Source organism: Fonsecaea multimorphosa (genome assembly GCF_000836435.1).
Source record: "Fonsecaea multimorphosa CBS 102226 unplaced genomic scaffold supercont1.14, whole genome shotgun sequence".
Taxonomy (NCBI): domain Eukaryota; kingdom Fungi; phylum Ascomycota; class Eurotiomycetes; order Chaetothyriales; family Herpotrichiellaceae; genus Fonsecaea; species Fonsecaea multimorphosa.
The window spans coordinates 528076-547164 of NW_015971648.1; the positions used below are offsets into that span (position 1 = coordinate 528076).

Below are 19089 nucleotides of genomic sequence, written 5' to 3' on the forward strand. Positions count from 1 at the left end.
TACGCTTCTTTGAACACGCCTCTTGAGATTTGAGGAACATCTAGAGACATTGATTAAGAGCCTGCAGTTCTCTGGACTCGTTAGTGTAGTCAACCATCTGTACCTCGTACTCGCATCCGAAATAGTTCCATAAACCGGTGGGAGGGAGGTGGGACGGCACAAATGAGACTGTGGACGTTGAATTGAGTTACTGAGTCCTTTCCCCTCGGCGGTTTGCCTTTCGAGTGGTAATGGTGATCTGGGAATTGTCTATATCAGTCTAGAAGATCTCACTCGTCTCGTGTTGGAAGCATGTATTCGTCAGGAGGACACGTTGACCGTTGTTTCTGAAAAGAGGCAAGGATACTCATTGGTCCGGCAAGCCCGAAGACTCCGTACAATGTAGGGATGCCGTCATCTTGTGCCGTGTTCTGGGACCACTTCATCTGCGTGCTGCATACCGGGGTCGCATTTTCATTGTTGAGCAGAGTGGTTTCGGCTGGAATGCGCTGTTTGAGGGAAAGGCTAGGACAGGGTGTGAGGCGAGGCTGGAGAAGAACAAGATGTGGGATGCAATGGGGACGCCTTCAACTTCGTGATTCACGATAAGTCAATGGCTTTCATCTCCGCCGTCAATCGACGCTCTACCGGGAAGTTCCTTGTATTGTGCTTGTTAGCAACATTGTATTAGCCCAAAGAGGATATATGCATGGCCAGAAGGACTCAGAAAGTTTGTCGCAATGAATGTGGTGGCCACCAGTGCGGCATTTTCCATTCTGTTTCCAAGCGACGATGCTAGCAACCTGGTAGAGTTGATAACTTTGCTAGACATGGCATAGGAGCGCGACAAGCTGCAGAATGTGGTGGATTGTGCGCAAGACCAGTCTCCAGTGCTGAGTCACAGCCAGTGTTCGTCGTTGGAAAGAGGGGAAAATAAGATGCGCCCGCATCTCCACGATCCCACACTGTGGCGTTGGCCAAGACGGCAACAAGGCTTCTTGCGCGATCAGATGGCCTGTTCGTAGAGGGAAATGTTCGAGAAAAGTCAGCCCAACTACGCTCTCTGGTTTAGCGTTGTCCGTGTCCTTGGTTGGGAAGGGGTTAGTCGAAACTGACTCGATGCGCCCAGCTCAAGCCACCACCTCCTCAGGTCGATGCGATCTCCACTCTTGCTGCTTCCAGGAGCGTATTTGCGCAGGTAGAGCGATGATAGCTGGCTGGCCTAAACCACGGTGGCCCCGTAAGAAGTCCGAAGCCCTGTGGCAACTCTGATGGGTCTATTTTTCGTGTGGCTCGGTGCAAATTGTCCCTTTGTCAAGGCACAAGGCACAAGGCACACAAGTCTCCGCCCTCTTTGGCCGGTAATCGGGGACCGGGGTGTCCCAGTACCACCTTGGTCCACAAAGTCGTGCATTTGTTGAATAGAAGGCCTTTTGTCAAAGATTTTCACTTGGGCCAAAGTTGCCTCGTTCTAGAATTCAGCGGAATGGCCTTTGCAAACGAGCAGTCGTAGCCCCGGGTTGCCATCAGTTCAACCACTTGGCCTATGTCATAGAGCAGGATGATGGTGTCAAGCCCAATACGATGTTTGGTCCTTCGTAGGCGATTTAGTCTGTGCTCAATCCTTTGCTCCGATTGCTCTTTAGCCAGCCACCAAGAGATGATGAGTTTGAGTTTGGAATAGCATGTCATCTGCCGATCGTTGGCTGGGCGGATTGGAAACCCAGGGCTAACGACGCCACTTGGGTGCCACTAACCTTGGCCGCGGTGTTTGAGCCGTCAGCCCATCAGACGGATCCCCCAGATTGTCTACGGGTTGGCCGATCACGAGGCGGAATCCCAGTCCGACGCCGCGCCAAAAGTCCGTTCCACCTCTTGAGCAAGGCGTTTTTCGTGTTGATTCTTGTTGTCACCCAAGCCTTCTGAAGCTTTTGAGGAGCCAGGGCTTGGCCTGTTGGTCGCGAGGAGGTCTGTGAGACTGCAGGTGGGGAGCGCAGGCAGATGGTCCGGTGGACGTAGATAGGGCGTTGGGGCAGCATTGCAAGGATAGAAGCAACTAGTCGTCATTCAGCCGTGTCGACTATTTGCAGAAAGTCGAAATGATGATTGGTAAGTGGTGGCCAAGTGCCCGAAGAGGACTGACCGTAGCGACAGCAAAGGCATCTCGGGGCGACGAGAGGGCGAGTGGGCAAGGAGGTGTCGAGGACAAGGTGCTAACTTAGTTTCCTCTAGAAGGTGGAGGAAGTGCGAAAGAGGTGAGGTGTCAGTAGTGAGGTGAGGTGAGGGTGAGGGCGAGGGTGAAGGCGAGGGCGAAGACGAGGGTGACTGGCATTGACTGCGCGCGCAGCCCCAGTTGTGGGAGGATCCTGGTTCCTATCCCACCAGCCCATTCATTGGCTTCCTCTCACGTCAAAGCTATTTCCTGCATCTGCAACTCCTCGTTGGCCCCAAGCCTTGCTGTTGTACGGTATTGACGTTGCACGAACCACCTCGTTGCCGCTTGCCCCTCCCTGCTCCCTTGCATCCACCCCTGGTCGTGTCGTGTGATGGCACTGATGGCCTCCCCTCCCATGCCTCCCATGCTTCCCATGCCCTTCTCTCGGCCCAACAATGTTCCTATTTCCGAATCACGCTGCGATCAGCGTCTCTCCAGACTCGGGCCTTGAACTTGGCTCCCCCAGCAAATCCATTCCTCCACATGCTGATGCTCCGACGCAATGTGCCACAGGGTACTAACACCCCCTGGGGAGTGACCAGGGTTGCGAGATGAGGAGGAGGAGGAGACCAAACCATACCTGGGGCTGATCTTCGCTCTTCGCTCTTCTTCACCTACTCTGCTAGTGAAGCTTCCTCGCCCTGCAAAAGTTCATAAGAGCTGGTCCCTCCCCTTCCTGCTCAGCTTGTCCTTTCTGTCCCCCCTCCCTGTGTCATCTTGACTTGTACACCCATCATCCCTGAAGATCTTGACTCCCACCATGGCGGACCACAAAGATGGCATTTCTCAGGAGCATCGGAGAACTAGTGTACTCTTCGCCGATGAGTCCAAACGCAAGGCCAGTGTAGCTCAACTGACGTCCAACACCAGCGGAGAGTGAGTTTCCCACCCAGCTGTCAGGGGTGTCGTCCTCGCTAACACCTGGTGCAGAGTCCGCAATCCTCTCGTTGGCATTCCGCGCGAGCAGATGCTTCAAGATGTCGAGAACTTCGCCAACGAGAACGAGCTGACCGACATTCTGCCCCTCTTGAAAAAGGGTGCCCTGGTTGCTCAGAGTCCCCATGCTATCGAGCATATTCCCGAACTGGACGAGACCGACCGTGTATTGCTCCGTGAGGAAGTCACTCATCGCTGGAGACACCCCAAGACTCTCTATTTCACCATCATCCTCAACTCGATCGCTGCAGCCATTCAGGGCTGGGATCAAACAGGTTCCAATGGCGCCAACTTGACCTTCCCGATCGCCTTCGGTATTCCTGACTCTGGCCCGGTTTGTCAAGCCAAAGGCAACTGCGAAGCCAACTCGTGGCTCATTGGTTTCATCAACTCCTGCCCTTACATCGCCATCGCCTTTTTGTATGTCCCGTCCTTCTTCTTGGCGGCTGGCCTTGCTAACTTTTAAAGTGCGGGATGGATATCCGATCCCTTGAACGATGTCCTCGGCCGTCGTGGAACCATTTTCGTTGGTGCCATCTTCTCCCTCCTCTCGCCTATCGGTTCAGCCTGCACTCAACACTGGGGCCAATTGGTCGCAACTCGTATTCTGTTGGGTATTGGCATGGGTCTCAAAGAAGTGACGGTCCCTGTCTTCTCGGCCGAAAACGTAAGTCTCGCTCGACTCTCTGAGTCTTTGCCGAGACGGTTTTTGATGGCTAACAACCGGCACAGTCCCCAACAAACATCCGTGGCGGTCTCGTCATGTCCTGGCAAGTTTGGACCGCGTTTGGTATCTTTTTGGGTACTTGCGCCAATCTGGCGGTCAAGGACACTGGTGACATAGCATGGCGCCTTCAACTGGGCTCTGCCTTTATTCCAGCTGTGCCCTTGGTCCTTGGTATCTGGTTCTGCCCCGAGGTAAGTCCGAAAGCACAGCCTTTTTGAGGGCTCTCGACTGACCTGTCATAAGTCTCCTCGTTGGTTGATGAAGAAAGGTCGCCACGCCAAAGCCTACCGAGCTCTCCTCCGACTCCGGAGAAGTCCTCTACAAGCTGCTCGAGATCTTTACTACATTCATGCACAACTTGTCCAGGAAGATATTCTTGTCGAGGAGTCTGCGGTTGCCACTCACGGCAACATTGTCACCCGCTTCATTGAACTGTTCACCATCCCACGTATTCGACGCGCAACTCAAGCTTCGGGTATCGTCATGATTGCGCAGCAGATGTGTGGGATCAACATTATAGCCTTCTACTCATCCACTGTCTTCTCGAATGCAGGAGCGAGCGTGACTGGCTCGTTGCTCGCATCCTGGGGCTTTGGTCTGGTCAATTTCCTCTTTGCCTGGCCCGCGGTCTGGACGATCGATACTTTTGGCCGAAGAGCCTTGTTGCTCTTTACATTCCCCAACATGTGCTGGACGCTGTTAGCCGCAGGATTTTGCTTCTGGATCCCCGAGAGCAGCTCCGCCCATCTCGGTCTCATTGCGCTGTTCATTTTCTTGTTCGACGCGTTCTACTCGCCTGGCGAAGGACCTGTACCGTTTACCTACTCGGCCGAAGTGTTCCCGCTGTCCCATCGTGAAGTTGGCATGTCCTGGGCCGTGGCCACCAATAACTTCTGGGCTTCGGTCTTGTCACTTACATTCCCGCGTATGCTCCAAGCCATGAGACCACAGGGTGCATTTGGATTCTACGCTGCACTCAACATCATCGCGTTCGTCATGATCTTCTTGTGGCTTCCAGAGACCAAACAACGAACCCTCGAAGAATTGGATTACGTCTTTGCGGTGCCCACCCGCACACATATGCATTATCAACTCAACCAGGTCATGCCATATTGGATCAAGACTCAAGTTCTTCGGCGCAAGGGCCTTACTCCTCCACAGCTGTACAAGTTCGATTCGGATGAGTTGAACTTTGTCGGCTCTGATCACGAGGAGGTCACCGAGAAGTCGGCTGAAGCTTGAGCCGTCACTGATATCATCGCCAGAAAGGGCACATGGAGGGGGTTTTCCAGACGATTTTGACGAGTATGAGTTGAGAGCATGGTTACGAATATTCCAAAGATTGAATTAGTCGATCGCTAAACGCCACGAGACACTATTGCAGCTCCATTGGAGGCTAACAGGCTATTCAGTCTATCCTTGTGCCGGACATATACCCCCTTAACGTCCTGGCACACAAGTAGATACTTAGTCTAAGCAGTTTCGCAATCAAGCCTTTAATTCCATCACGACCACCTGCAGACTCTCTCCTATTCTGAGCCTGAGCAGTAATTACTCGATACCTCGTTCTCCTCACCCTATTTCGCTTGCGATCCTGATTCTCCACACCGAACGTCATCACTGGGATCAACCGCAGCCCACCTGCAGTGCCCAGCGCGAGATCTGCACGGGTGCCACCCAGTTGCATGGAAATGGGATTTCTTACCTCAGCACCTTAAGTTTCGGCACCGGGGTGGCACTGGGGAGGGATCTCTAGGTAGGTAGGTAGGTACCTAGGTAGGTAGTGGGAAGGGATCGAAGCCGCGTGCCTTGTCGATCGTTTTGGGGGCTTTTGTCGTTCCCGTTCCCAATTTTGACGTCGGGTGATGGGGGGGATGGATATACCTAACCTTGATAAACCCCAGAGTGGAGGATGAGGAGGAGGAGGAGGAGGAGCAGGAAGGGGTATTTTGGGCCAACTGTCTGGCTAGGTACATACTGGGGTTCTGAGGTAGCTGGCGACTCGAGCTACTGTAGATACCTAGGGTAGCTAGCAGTGAAAGAGGGAATGTGAATGGGAATGGGAATGGGTCTACCCTGTGGGAAGAGGAATGGTGTGAAGCACGAAGCCCGAAGCACGAGGACCACCTACTCCCACTCCCACTCCCACAGGCGGTCTCTGTTTTCTACCTACCTATCTGCCTACCTACCTACCTAATGTACTGTATCAACTTCTCCACTCTTATCAATCATACCTAGGTATGGCATCTCGCGTGGGCCGCCCAACTCGCCTCACGTCTGGCACCCCATCTGGCACGAAATCTACAAAAGCGGTAGTGGGTCGGTGGGTACGTTCCGCACACTCAGTATACAGTTCTTCGCGGCAGCAGCAGCAGCAGCAGCAGGGACAGGTGTTGTTTGATATTTGATGTAGTGTTCCTAGGGAGGTAAGAGTATCTCATATGTACTCGGAATAATAATGATAAACCGCAAGGATACTCGCTGCAGGTGGTGACGCCGTTGCGGTACGTCCCTAATAAACGTTTATGGGGATGCAAAGCTCGACCGCTGAAAGGACGTCGCTGTAGCTGAATTGTAGATTACAGTAGGTAATTAACAATTGATAATGCCGCAGAACAAAACATCCCAAGGTAGTTCCATCGCTATGCTGAAACATGCAGAACAACCCATAGGCTAACTAGGCATGTCCTCATTTACCGCTCTTGATACGGAACAAACAATCCATTTCGTCAAAAAACATTCGAATTAACTGGAAAACAAACACATTCATTCAGTTTGTTCTCACACCAACTCCCCCTCACTGCCTGGGCTGCTAAACTCATGCTTTTGTTGTTGTCGTGGGCTTGGTTCGCGGCTCCAGTTTGGGCGGCTTTCTTCGAGTGGCGGCGGGCTGACTTGACTGTGACGTTGACGTGGTTCTTGTCGGCTTGTTCTCCAGCTTCTTCGGTTGCGGCCTCCTCGGCGTGGTTTCGATTGTCTTTGGCGGGGATTGTGTCTTGGGCGTCTGACTTGGAGCTTTTTGAGGTGGAGGAGGACGAGAAGGTGTAGGTTGAGGCTTGGAGGGCGTCTGACTAGGTGCTTGGGGAGGTGGAGGAGCAGCTTGAGGTTTGGAGGGTGCCTGGGCTTTTGGAGATGTTCTTGGTTTCTGGGTCTGGTTTGCTGCTGTCGTGGTCTTTGACTTGTCTCCAGCTGGTGGACTAGATCTGGCCCTATTGGATGATCCCCCCAGTCCCGGAATCGACGACATTCCAGGTACCGAAGGCATTGAGGGCATCTTGGGCATCTTAGGCATTTTGGGCATCGATGGCATGCTGGGGATGTAGCTTGTCAAATCCTTGACCCATTGCTGGTAGTCTTCCTGACCGCCACCTCCGTTATCGCGGCGCATCTCCTCGAGTTCTTCTTGGCTTGGGGCATTGGTCTGCCGGGCCTGCATCACCATCTTCTCTAGGGCCTTTTTCTGACTCGAAGTAGCTTCCCAGTTGGGGAAATCGCCCACAATACTTCTGACGCCCTGGCTGGCCATCTGGCCCAGATCCCAGAACGGACCACTGATTGCACCGTACGCAGAGCCGACACCACCTCCCAGTAAAGCGCCTACCGAAGATACCAAGCCACCAACCAGCGCGCCGGTCAATTTGCCCAGAGTCACGCCGGGCTGGACACCCAGGCCCGCGCCGGCCGCAAGGCCCTGGAACGTGCCCGACCGAGTATACTTGGCGGCCTTGCCAAAGGACTCGGCCTCGATCTCCTTGTTGACGGCTTTGGCCAGGATTTCTTCGCGGGCGTTGGGGTCCGCGGCGCCATAGGCTGCTTGCCGGAGTTCATAGGCTTTCTTTGCCGCTTCCAGCGCGAGGCCGGCGCTCACGGACGAGCTCTGTTTCACGTCAGCCTCGGGGATGGCTGGTTTGCTGGTGGGAGCGGGGAATGCATTGCTGCCTTGGGGCTTTGGGGCCGTCTGTGGTGGGCGCTGTTGCTGTGGCCGTTGCTGTTTCTGTGGCGGCTGCTGTTTCTGTGGCTGTTGCTGTTGCTGTTGCTGTTTCTGTGACGGTTGCTTTTGCTGTGGCGTCCGTGGTTGCGGCTTCTGCTGCGACGCCGACGTCTTTGGTGGCAGCTTCTTGGGTGGCATCTGAACTGATGGGCAACTCTGGCAGTAGACGTTGGTGATGGCAGAGTTCTATCGTCCACGCGAATGTGGGACTGTGAGAAAGTTCGGTGCCCCGTGTGTTTGACGTTTGATCCTGGCATCCTTGCATCTGTACGTCATTGTTACTCGCAGTTGCTGGGCTAGTGAGGCTGTGCCACAGTCGGTGGTAAACATTGACGTCAAGCAAGACGGAGATCGGGCACCTCGTAATCCGGAATCTGGGGGATAGATCTTCGTGATCGTACTGCGGATCGTGCCACAAGTCCAACCCTACATACCGAGATACATACCTAGGTACCTAGGTACCTGGGTAGGTACTCGGTAGGCAGATAGGTAGATATACTCGGTACAGTTGCCCCTCCTATCTGTCTGGAATGCGAGTTACACACACACAGAAAATGGCCCCAGTCATGGGTCTTTCTCCTACAAAACAATGACATTCCCGGTGTTGCTTCTGTCCCCTATGCAAGCACAGCGGGCGCGAAACACAGGATCCCACCGCCCGATCTAGACCGTCCTTCATGAGAGAGATCACACAAGAGCTCGTTCATGATGTTTCGACCAAATACGCCTCCAATGCCTGTGATACAGGAAGAGGCGCGCCAACTTCAGCTGTTGGAATTCATAAGCTCCTCCAAATTGCACATGCAGGCTCTATAACATTCAAGTCGTGTTCATCCGGGACCAAGTCGACTTTCATCAGCGTCAAGACACAAATTCCCACACGTTAGCTGGCTCTCATACACATGGGATCCGAGGAGACACTTGGACGCGAGAGTGAGGTCGTGACAACTAGCGCCGCGCCGACCGCTAACCAGATGAAGCTGATGCAAGCATGCCGGTGTCAATCATGGCCATATATCGATACATGGTCCTCGGCCCATACTTTGGACTTCATACAAGAAATCCAGACGCGTTGCCAATGCATTCCGTCGTGCTCTCTGTGTTCCATTTGGTACAGGCCTTCTGCATCATCGTTTTCGCCAAAGTTGCCTTGAGCAATGCTTCCCAATACTTGCTTTAGTCCCTGGGTGCCTGTGGTATCGAAATAGGATCGACCTTGGGCTGAGAGAAACACCCCAACAGGCGGACACGGGCCATCTTCTGTATCTTTGCATCGCTTACCAGATGAATGCTCACTTGGCTTCGGTCTTCCGCTTCCCATCCTTTGGAAGGTTTCGATAATGGCAAACTCTGGTCGCTGGGTAAGGATGGAAGGCTAAATCGATTTCTGAAGCCTTGGATCCGTTGTGGCCGCAGCTGCGGAAGGCTCAGAATCATCGGCATCCATCACCTCGAGCGGACTTGGATCATGACCCCCACCATCGGCTATTTCCTCTCACACCCTCGGTTTCGTACGCTGACTCTTCCTCCTCAAATTTCAATCTTTCCACGATCTGTCGGGCTCGGAAACTCTTCACAAACTTCCACGCCTCTGTGTCGGCTAGATTCCATGCCTCTGCCACGCTGCGGATTTTGAGCACGGCCTCATCTTTACTATTGATGGTTCTCCTTGCCTTCCGTAAGAGTTCGACCTCAATTTGAGCCTGTTCTTCTGAAGGCGGATCGGGATCGGAGGACTTCTTCCGTTCGGCAGGAAGACCAGCAGGAGATTTGGCCCAACGCTCAGGTCCGGGTACTGGAGGCAGAGACTCACCATGAGACACTGTCGTTCTTGGGATGGGAAAGCCAAAGTGCCAGTCAAGATGCGTGAGCCAATCTTCTGGGAATGGCGCAACTTCCTCCCTTGCTGGACGGGCATCATTAGTGGGCGACTTTGGTGGAGGAGGCGGTGGGTTGAAAGACGCAGGGAAATGTTCGGTAGTAAACCACAAGGAGCGACTACTGCCATATTCTGATGCCACCGCATCCTTCAAGGCCACTACCCGACTCGGGCCTCCACGGCCGTCTCCCAATAGATCCCGCGTGACTGCAGTTATCCAAGGATCTCGATCAGTGTGCCGCCTGATATGAGCGACGGATACGGTATCAGATTGGTTTGTCAGTGCGATCATCGTATAAGGGTGAGGCACAACAGCAATCGTAAACAAGGACGACGTGTTCCTGAAGGAAGGGGCAGTGGTGATTCTCAGCTTCGAGCCAGTGCACGGAGAGCACTTCGGCCGGTTCGGCGGACAGGAAGATTGCAACATAGTGCTGGGACATTCCGCAAGCAGACGGGCTAGATCCTTGGAGGGTTGAACAAGCGTGAAGGTGTGAGCTGCCAGAGGCTGCAGGACCGCAATGCCGGCACTGAAAGTGTTTTGCCATATGACATGAAGATGAGCAATCATGAGTTTGTTGAGCGCACGTCGACCCTTGTTTACATCTTTGGCAATCAATTCTGCTAGAATAGGGTATTTGGAAGCTATTGTCTTGGGATCGTAATGGGCGATGGATGTTGGCTGTTCGACTGTAAAGCGCTCCGAGTCGATGGCGTCGGTGATGGTCTTGTAAGAGCTCAATTTGACACTGTCGAGGGCGGATTTGATGGCATCTTCGATTTGGGTCTTTTCCCCTGCAAACAGGCCTGAACCTAAGTCCTTAAACTTGGTAAGTTGAGGAAACTGCCCTCTTCGCAGGTGAGATAAAAGATCATCGTCAACGGGGGCCATAGGCAAGCAGTTCCAGCTGGCAAGCAAGCCAGTCCCCATATGAGCCCAAGCCAACCACTGCCGAAACTCTTGCTCCAGGACTATGGGCATGCCCTTTGCCTGTAAGGTCTGGTAGAGCGGATGGCTCATGGCCTCTGCATCCGTCAGAACCACTGGTCGAAACCCATGAGCCCACCAAGCACGCCTCCACGTCAATAGAAACTCCTTGTCGATGCTCTTGGTCTCGTCATCTCTTTTGATCGAAGTATCGTAGAACGTGTAGACTGGTGGCCGTTCCGCCAGAGGAGGCAGCACGACTCGATCCTCGTCGAGCGTTACAGAGGAGGAAAAAGGATTGAGCCATTTCCAATCGCTGTACCATGAGCTGTCTCCATGGGTGCTATTCTTTTGTTCAGGAGGTTTGTGCGCAGAGCTCTGGAACGACCAGCGGAGGGTGGGGACAGTGAGTTTGGGGATCACTTCTCGGAGGGCTTCTGGGTACGATAGTGCGTCGATAACGGCAGCGGTAGAGGGACTCGACGTCGAGGTGAATATTATGAGGCCGCAGATGAAGACTGCCGCGGTGACAAGATAGCGGATGAAATGGCGCGGAGGCATTGCGCTCAAGATAGAAGCGAGTGACTGGTTGAAAGTGGAAACCGGAAAGAAGCAGAAAAGCAAAGCCAAGGGCTTGAACGCGCCAAAGGAAATCTATTGCGAGCACAGAAACATTTTGCGAAGATGGAGGTGTTGCAGGATCGAGAGACCCGTCAACGGATTGAGGCTGCTGTTTGGTGATTGCGCAATCTGAAATTGTGACAAGTCCGAGTCGTTAGAGTCCGGGGAAACAAGCACCACAAGGCTACATAAGCTGACCAATAGGACCACGGTCTACTGCCAAGGCCGATGTCGGGCCCACAGTCTTGCTTCTCCGGCGGAGCGTCTGCCCAGGAACCGCAAAGATAATTTTTCCTTTTCCTTTTCCCTCTGCAAGCCCAGAGCCTGGTTGACTCACTCGGTGCTCATCTGTGTTTTGCATATATCCTCGAGCCATGGCTACGGGTGCTGCTCACGACGAGCGCCTGGCTTGGTGGACCCAGCACCTGCAAGACCAAACGATTTCGCCGTTGACTAGAGATTACCCTGAGGCCACCGCGGAGAATGTACCCAAACGGCCCATCGAGGCGGCCGAGTCGCTTGCTGCTCCAGTGACCACCAGAAATGCCTTGAAGACACTGTCCGGTCTCGCATCGTTCACCACTATCATTCAGACGGCTCTCATCGTTCTGGTGAGCAGACTCACGGGCGATGAGGACATCAGCATCGGCACGAATGCAAAGACTAACGGTCCTCCATTTGTCCTCAAAACAGCTGTTGTCGCCTCAGAGCCATTCTCGCAGCTCCTCAAAAAGGTGCAAGATTTATCAGCCCAGGCGGCAGAGAAGATTGTCTCTTTGGCGGATCTTCAGGCGAGCTTAAAGAGACCAATCCTATTTCGCTTTGGTGTTTTTGACAGCAATGACGATGGTGCTAGCCTCCCCGGCAGTGCTGAAACAACTGACTTCTTGCTGTCTTATTCATGCTCTGCTGCAGGGGAACTTCGGATGACTGCGCGGTACAATCAGCGTCTTGTGTCGAGCGCAAGGATAGCCTGTATCCTCGCCCAAATGACGCAGCTGTTGGAAAATATTGCGCTTGATGTCAATGCTCCAGTTGGTGGCATCGTGTTCGCCACTCCTCAAGAGCAAGCTCTTATACCCAACCCGACCAGCGATTTGGAGTGGTCGTCTTTTCGTGGCGCTATCCACGATATCTTTGCTGCGAATGCAGAAGCACATCCTGATCGAACGTGTGTAATAGAGACAAAATCCGAGGATGGGCCGGAAAGGAAATTTACTTACCAGCAAATACACGAATCCTCCAATATCCTAGCGCATCATCTTGTCCAATCTGGACTGGAAAGGGGTGATGTCGTTATGATATACTCTTATCGAGGAGTTGACCTAGTAGTCGCCATCATGGGCATCTTGAAGGCAGGCGGCACGTTTTCAGTCTTGGACCCTGCCTATCCACCTGATAGACAAAACATCTACCTCGATGTCTCAAGACCAAGAGCGCTTGTCATTATAGATAAAGCTACCCAGGATGCTGGTGAGCTTTCAGAAAAGGTACGAGGCTTCATCAAGGACAATCTGGACCTCAAGACAGAAGTTCCGGCTTTGCGCTTACAGGATGACGGCTTTCTTCATGGTGGTGAAGTTGCTGGAAAAGACGTTTTTGAATCTCTGCGGCAGCTCAAAGCCAAAGGTCCCGGAGTCGTGGTTGGGCCCGACTCGGTTCCCACCCTCTCTTTCACATCTGGTTCTGAAGGTAAACCGAAAGGTGTCAGGGGCCGCCATTATTCATTGGCGTTCTACTTTGACTGGATGGCAAAGAGGTTCAACTTATCCGAGAAAGACAGATTCACCATGCTCAGCGGCATCGCACACGATCCTATTCAAAGAGACATTTTTACACCTCTGTTCCTGGGCGCACAGCTTCTTGTACCATCCAAGAACGATATCCAGAATGAGCTGCTAGCCGAGTGGATGAAAGAATATGGCGCAACCGTGACACATCTTACACCAGCAATGGGTCAAATCTTGGTCGGAGGTGCAACTGCAAAGTTTGAAGAACTTCATCACGCCTTTTTCGTGGGTGACATCTTGATCAAGAGAGACTGCCGATCCCTTCAGAATCTGGCACCCAACGTTCGGATCGTCAATATGTGGGGGACGACAGAGACTCAGAGGGCGGTGAGTTACTATGAGATACCGTCGTGGAACGAGAATGAAGGCTTCCTCGATGGCTTGAAAGACGTCATCCCCGTCGGCAGAGGAATGCATAACGCTCAGATGCTTGTCGTAAACCGTTTCGACCCGACCAAGCTGTGTGCAGTTGGCGAAATCGGAGAGATATATATCAGAGCAGGAGGACTTGCAGAAGGATATCTGGGAACGCCAGAGCTGACGGCCAAGAAATTCGTTAATAACTGGTTCCCGGGCCATGAAAAAGGTTTGGAGTCGGACAAAGCCAGGTTTGAACAGAAATATAAAAAAGAACCCTGGGCGCAGTATTACCTTGGCCCCAGAGACCGCCTCTATCGAAGTGGAGATCTCGGCCGTTACACACCGACAGGAGATGTGGAATGCTCTGGCAGGGCTGATGATCAGGTAAAGATTAGAGGTTTCCGCATCGAATTGGGAGAAATTGACACTCACCTGTCCCGACATCCACTTGTGCGCGAAAATATCACGCTTGTGCGAAGAGACAAGTTTGAAGAACAGACACTTGTCAGCTATATTGTGCCCCAAATGAAAGCGTGGTCCCAGTTTCTCGCCGAGAAGGGTAAAGAGGATCTCCCCGATGATGGAACCCTGATTGGGAGAGTCGAAAGGTTTCAACTGCTCCAGACCGACGTGCAAGAGTACCTGCGAACGAAGCTGCCTGCGTACGCTGTTCCTTCTGTCATCGTGCCAATGAAAGCGATGCCTTTGAATCCCAACGGCAAGATCGACAAGCCAAAGCTGCCATTCCCGGACGCAGGAATCCTCTCGGCACGGACTCGGCGGAAGTCTTCTATGCTGCAACAGCTCACGGAAGGGGAACTAGCGCTTGCACATATCTGGGCCAAACTTGTTCCAGGGCTGATTCCCAAAACCATCAGGCCAACCGACTCTTTCTTCGCCATCGGTGGCGAAAGTATGAAAGCTCAGCAGCTCGCATATCAAGTCAGAAGAACGATTGGGGTGAATCTCCCCATCAGCAAGATATACAATCGACATACGCTAAAGGAGATGGCCGCTGTCATTGATCATTTGCGAGCAGCTGATTCCTTGAGTGGTGGAGGATCAGTCGAGGCTAACGAAGCTGCAGACAGCAGTCAAGCCAACGGTGTTAAGTCTGAGGACCAATACGGTGACGATGCCTCGATTATGGTCAAGACGCTGCCTTCCTCGTTCCCTTCTGCATCTTCCGATGTTCCTTCAGCACCAGTGGTATTCCTTACTGGAGCAACAGGATTCCTGGGCTCATTTATCTTGAAAGACCTGTTGGATCGCAAAAATCCTCAAGTGCAGAAAGTCTTTGTCCTGGTCAGATCCAAAGATGAGGCAACAGCACTATGCCGAATTAAAACCACCTGCCAGGCTTACGGTGTCTGGGATGATTCCTGGCAATCCCGAATCCAGTGCGTTACAGGCGAACTAGGACCGACGCAACTTGGCATTTCTGATACAGCATGGAAGCAAATTGTTGACGAAGTTGACGTTGTCGTCCACAATGGCGCCCAGGTCCACTGGATCAATACGTACGAAATGCTCAAGCCTGCCAACGTTCTCGGCACTATTGAAACAATGAAAATCTGCGCCCAAGGCAAACCTAAACTTTTTGCGTTTGTTTCCTCCACCAGCGTGCTCGACCACGAGCACTTTGTCTTCGAATCAGAACGGATAATTGCCGCTGGAGGTGAAGGCATAAGTGAAGAGGATGACTTGATGGGAAGCCGGAAAGGACTAGGTACCGGCTATGGCCAGAGCAAGTGGGTAGCAGAATACCTCTGTCGCGAAGCCGGACGGCGAGGTTTACGTGGATGCATCATCAGACCCGGTTACGTGCTTGGGTCCTCCAAGACTGGCGTCACAAACACGGACGACTTCTTGATTCGCATGCTCAAGGGCTGCATCCAGCTTGGTACGCGGCCCAACATCAACAACACCGTGAACATGGTCCCAGTGAATCATGTTGCTCGCACGGTTGTGGCATGTGCTTTCCACCCCCCATCTCCTCAGGCAGTTAGTGTAGCCCAGATCACGGGCCACCCAAGACTTCGTTTCAATCAGTACCTCGCGGCACTCCAAACCTATGGTTACAAGGCGAACCTAACGGATTATGTCCCTTGGGCATCTTCGCTCGAGCACTACGTGAGTACGCACGCAGATTTTGCGCTCATGCCACTCTTCACCTTCGTCGCCAATGACCTTCCCTCAAATACACGTGCACCAGAGCTGGACGACAGCAATGCGGAGAAAGCACTTTACGCAGATGAAAGATGGACTCGAGAAGATGTCAGTGCGGGAAGTGGTGTCACAAAGCGTGAGATCGGCCTGTATTTGGCTTATCTGGTCCAGATAGGATTCCTCCCGCCTCCAAATGCTGGCAGTGACCAGAATGGTGTCAAGAGCTTGCCAGAGGTGACAGTGTCGGACGCACAGCGCAAGGCTTTGTCGAGCGTCGGTGGGAGAGGCGGCTTGGCCTGAGGTGGCATTGAATGTGAATGTTATTGACATGCTCATAGATTTGGTTAGAGCCCGCAAAGCCTGAGGCCCAAAAGTGTCTATTTCTCGCAGAAAATCTCACGAAAGGGCTCCTACTATGCTCGAACCGCCAATGATAAGCTTACTTTTTCCAAAACGTTATGCGAAGACACCACTCTGCGGTATTTCTGAATTTCGCTTACAATAGTTGCACAGCCTGACCCTAGGCAGCTTCAGTCCAGTCCCTTGAGCCTTGCAAACAACTATCCGACCGGGATCCATTCTAGCTTTACGGGCTATCAGGATGAGGGGTATTCTCGTGCTACCACAAGAACAGCCAATCCTACCGAGGGTAGCCAGGGTCACCAACAAGTCACCAAGTCTCGCTGGGACTTCTATACGGAGTGTTTCTAGACTCAAGCAGACAGCAACTACTAGACCTGTTAAAGAGGGCGACCCGAGGCCCGAGGAGCGCAAATGGAATAGCTTCGAGACCCTTGCAGAGTCGCTCCGCGCGCGCGGATGGGCATTTTCATCATGCCAGTTCCTGAGAGGACGTGCGGAGAAGCATTTATCGAAAAGGGGCCTAATGTGTCAGTGGAGACAACCGTCCTCGAGGAGACTGTCTGATAACACCCTGCTCAGGTACAGCCCCCAGTCCTCCATGCCTGTTCCAGGTTCTTGAGTGTCTCGAACTCCAGACCACCGATGGCAATACCCTTTTACTGTGTATATTCGACTCCATCCGAGGCCCAAGACTTGGTGACAATGCTTCGACTAGATGTGTTGGATAGAAGCCTGCCGGTGAGACGGCTATCTACTGCTTATGCACTTTACTTGTTTCGTCAACACCGAGGCTGTACACGGTTAAATGTTGTTTCGTTCATCTCCTCCCCCTAAGGGTTCCGAATCCATGGTACTTGAAAGTCTTGGTATATCTTTGGTTTTGCGCAGCACTCTTCACACTGGCATGTAAACCTCTTCCGTCTTCCGTTAGAGCAAAAATGTCTGTCGAAACGCTTTCGGTTTCTCAAGTGGCTGAACCACTCCTTACCAAGTCCAGCAACCTCACGGTCAAAGAAGTTGAAGACGATTTGGGATTCGATCCGGATGCTCTCAAGGCAAAATATCTTGCTGAACGGGAGAAGCGTATCCGCGCCAATCCTAATGGAGTGGAACAGTATCGTGCAATTGAAGGCTCGCTGTCCCACTACCTCGACGACCCATGGGCTGGACAAGATGACAAACGCGATCCACTGACGATAAGCACTGAAGTTGTGATTATTGGCGCTGGGTACGGCGGGGAACTGATGGCGCACAACCTCAAGCAGAACGGAATTGAAGATTTCAAGATCATTGAGAAAGGCGCAGACTTTGGCGGGGTTTGGTGGGCACAACCTTACTATCTCGTCATGAAATTTCAGCTCTGACTGACGGTGTTCTAGGTACTGGAACCGATATCCAGGGGTACAATGCGACATTGAGTCCTACGTCTACATGCCCATGTTGGACCACGTTGGATATGTCCCCACGGAAAAGTATGCACGCGGACCCGAACTCTTGCAACACGCACAGAAACTGGCGAGAGAACTGGGACTCTACGAAAAGGCCGTCTTCAAGACGGAGATTCTAAGCATCCACTGGCAAGAAGAGACTGCGACTTACTCGATCAAAACAAACCACAACGACAACATCCAGGCACGCTTCGTGGTAGGCGTTGCCGGGTCGCTCCATCGACCGAAACTACCAGGCTTCCCAGGAATCGAAACTTTTAAAGGGCACAGTTTCCACTCCAGCCGTTGGGACTACAAGTATACCGGCGGCGACGCCACCGGAGGAGGACTCGTGAACCTTACTGACAAGAGAGTTGCGATTGTTGGCACAGGGGCGACCGCCGTGCAGATCGTGCCAAACATCGCACCCTGGTGCAAGAAACTGTACGTCTTCCAACGGACGCCCTCGTCGATCGACGTGCGCAACAATAGACCAACAGATCCCGGATGGGCGAAAACTCTTACGGGAAGATGGCAGAAGGAGCGAATGGACAACTTCAACACGATCGTCTGCGGCGGACACCAGGACATTGATTTGGTCAACGACGGCTGGACGGACATTATCCGCAACCTGTACCCTTCCCGAGAAGCCGCGGGAACCATGGGCAAAGAGGAGATGGCCAGACGACGACAAATCCTGGACTTTCAGAAAATGGAACAGATCCGCAAACGCGTCAATGCGATCGTCAAGGACCCCGCGACGGCCGAGAGCTTGAAGCCGTACTACAATCAATTCTGCAAGCGGCCCTGCTTCCACGACGAGTATCTCGCGGCCTTCAACCGGCCTAATGTACAACTAGTCGACACCAAAGGCCAAGGGATCGAACGGCTGACCGAGACCGGGGTGGTCGCCAACGGCGAGGAGTTTGAGATTGACTGCCTGATTTACGCCACGGGGTTTGAGCGTGCCACCAGCTGGAGCCACCGCGCCGGGATGGAGGTGTATGGCCGGGACGGCAAGATCCTGGGCGAGAAGTTCTCGGACGGGCCCAGCACGTTCCAGGGCTGGGTCAGTCGGGACTTCCCCAACTTCTTCATGATCACGACGCTGCAGGCGTTTGTGACGGCCAACTTCCTGCACACCACGGCCATCCAGGCCGAGCATCTGGCGTATGTGGTGGCCGAGTGCAAGAAGCGCAACATCCGCTCCATCGAGCCCACCCAGGAGGCTGAAGACAAGTGGGTCGAGACCATCGTCGAGTCCGGTGTCAACTCCAGAGCCTTCCACACGGAATGCACACCAGGGTATTACAATAACGAGGGCCAGATCACCCGCAAGCTAGCCAAGAACCAGTGGTACGGAGGCAGTCCGTTGTGGGTCATCAATATGCTGAGGGAATGGCGCGAGGCGGGCCAGCTCGAGGGTCTCGCGGCAACGTTTTACCCCGAATCCGACGGCTCCTAGGACTTGTTCTGGTTGGATGTTGGCATGTCTTTCTTCATTATCTTCTCCTTTTTGAGGCTCTGTCTTCATAGTCTTCGGGGAGCCTGGGCGCGATTTAGCTACTTGTATCAAATGAATCATTCATGCTTTTCTAATCCTTCCAAATGGTGAAAAAAGAAACCCGGCTTCTTGGTCCAGAGTGTGCTTTACGCTTCGTGATTTAGAATCCTAGAAAATTCCCTTCCTCCGTGTGGTAAGTC

At 53.0% G+C, this 19089-nt stretch overlaps 5 protein-coding genes across 5 annotated transcripts; 3 read left to right on the forward strand and 2 right to left on the reverse strand.

Moving 5' to 3' along the window:
* Window positions 1-2954: 2954 nt before the first annotated feature.
* Z520_07230 (uncharacterized protein) lies at window positions 2955-5099 on the forward strand (the record flags this gene model as incomplete). Its single annotated transcript, XM_016777729.1, has 5 exons — window positions 2955-3070; window positions 3125-3550; window positions 3599-3797; window positions 3863-4048; window positions 4101-5099. The coding sequence occupies 5 exons, from the start codon at window positions 2955-2957 to the stop codon at window positions 5097-5099; spliced, it is 1926 nt and encodes a 641-aa protein (XP_016631239.1).
* A 1576-nt stretch (window positions 5100-6675) lies between these two features.
* Window positions 6676-7986, reverse strand: Z520_07231 (uncharacterized protein; the record flags this gene model as incomplete). Its single annotated transcript, XM_016777730.1, has 1 exon — window positions 6676-7986. One exon carries the CDS (start codon window positions 7984-7986, stop codon window positions 6676-6678), a length of 1311 nt encoding a protein of 436 aa, XP_016631240.1.
* A 1328-nt stretch (window positions 7987-9314) lies between these two features.
* Z520_07232 (uncharacterized protein) lies at window positions 9315-11216 on the reverse strand (the record flags this gene model as incomplete). The annotated part of the gene is made up of 1 exon (XM_016777731.1): window positions 9315-11216. One exon carries the CDS (start codon window positions 11214-11216, stop codon window positions 9315-9317), a length of 1902 nt encoding a protein of 633 aa, XP_016631241.1.
* Window positions 11217-11650: 434 nt separating this feature from the next.
* Window positions 11651-15895, forward strand: Z520_07233 (uncharacterized protein; the record flags this gene model as incomplete). Its single annotated transcript, XM_016777732.1, has 1 exon — window positions 11651-15895. The coding sequence occupies one exon, from the start codon at window positions 11651-11653 to the stop codon at window positions 15893-15895; it is 4245 nt and encodes a 1414-aa protein (XP_016631242.1).
* Window positions 15896-16896: 1001 nt separating this feature from the next.
* On the forward strand, window positions 16897-18850 carry Z520_07234 (uncharacterized protein; the record flags this gene model as incomplete). The annotated part of the gene is made up of 2 exons (XM_016777733.1): window positions 16897-17279; window positions 17338-18850. The coding sequence occupies 2 exons, from the start codon at window positions 16897-16899 to the stop codon at window positions 18848-18850; spliced, it is 1896 nt and encodes a 631-aa protein (XP_016631243.1).
* Window positions 18851-19089: the final 239 nt, after the last annotated feature.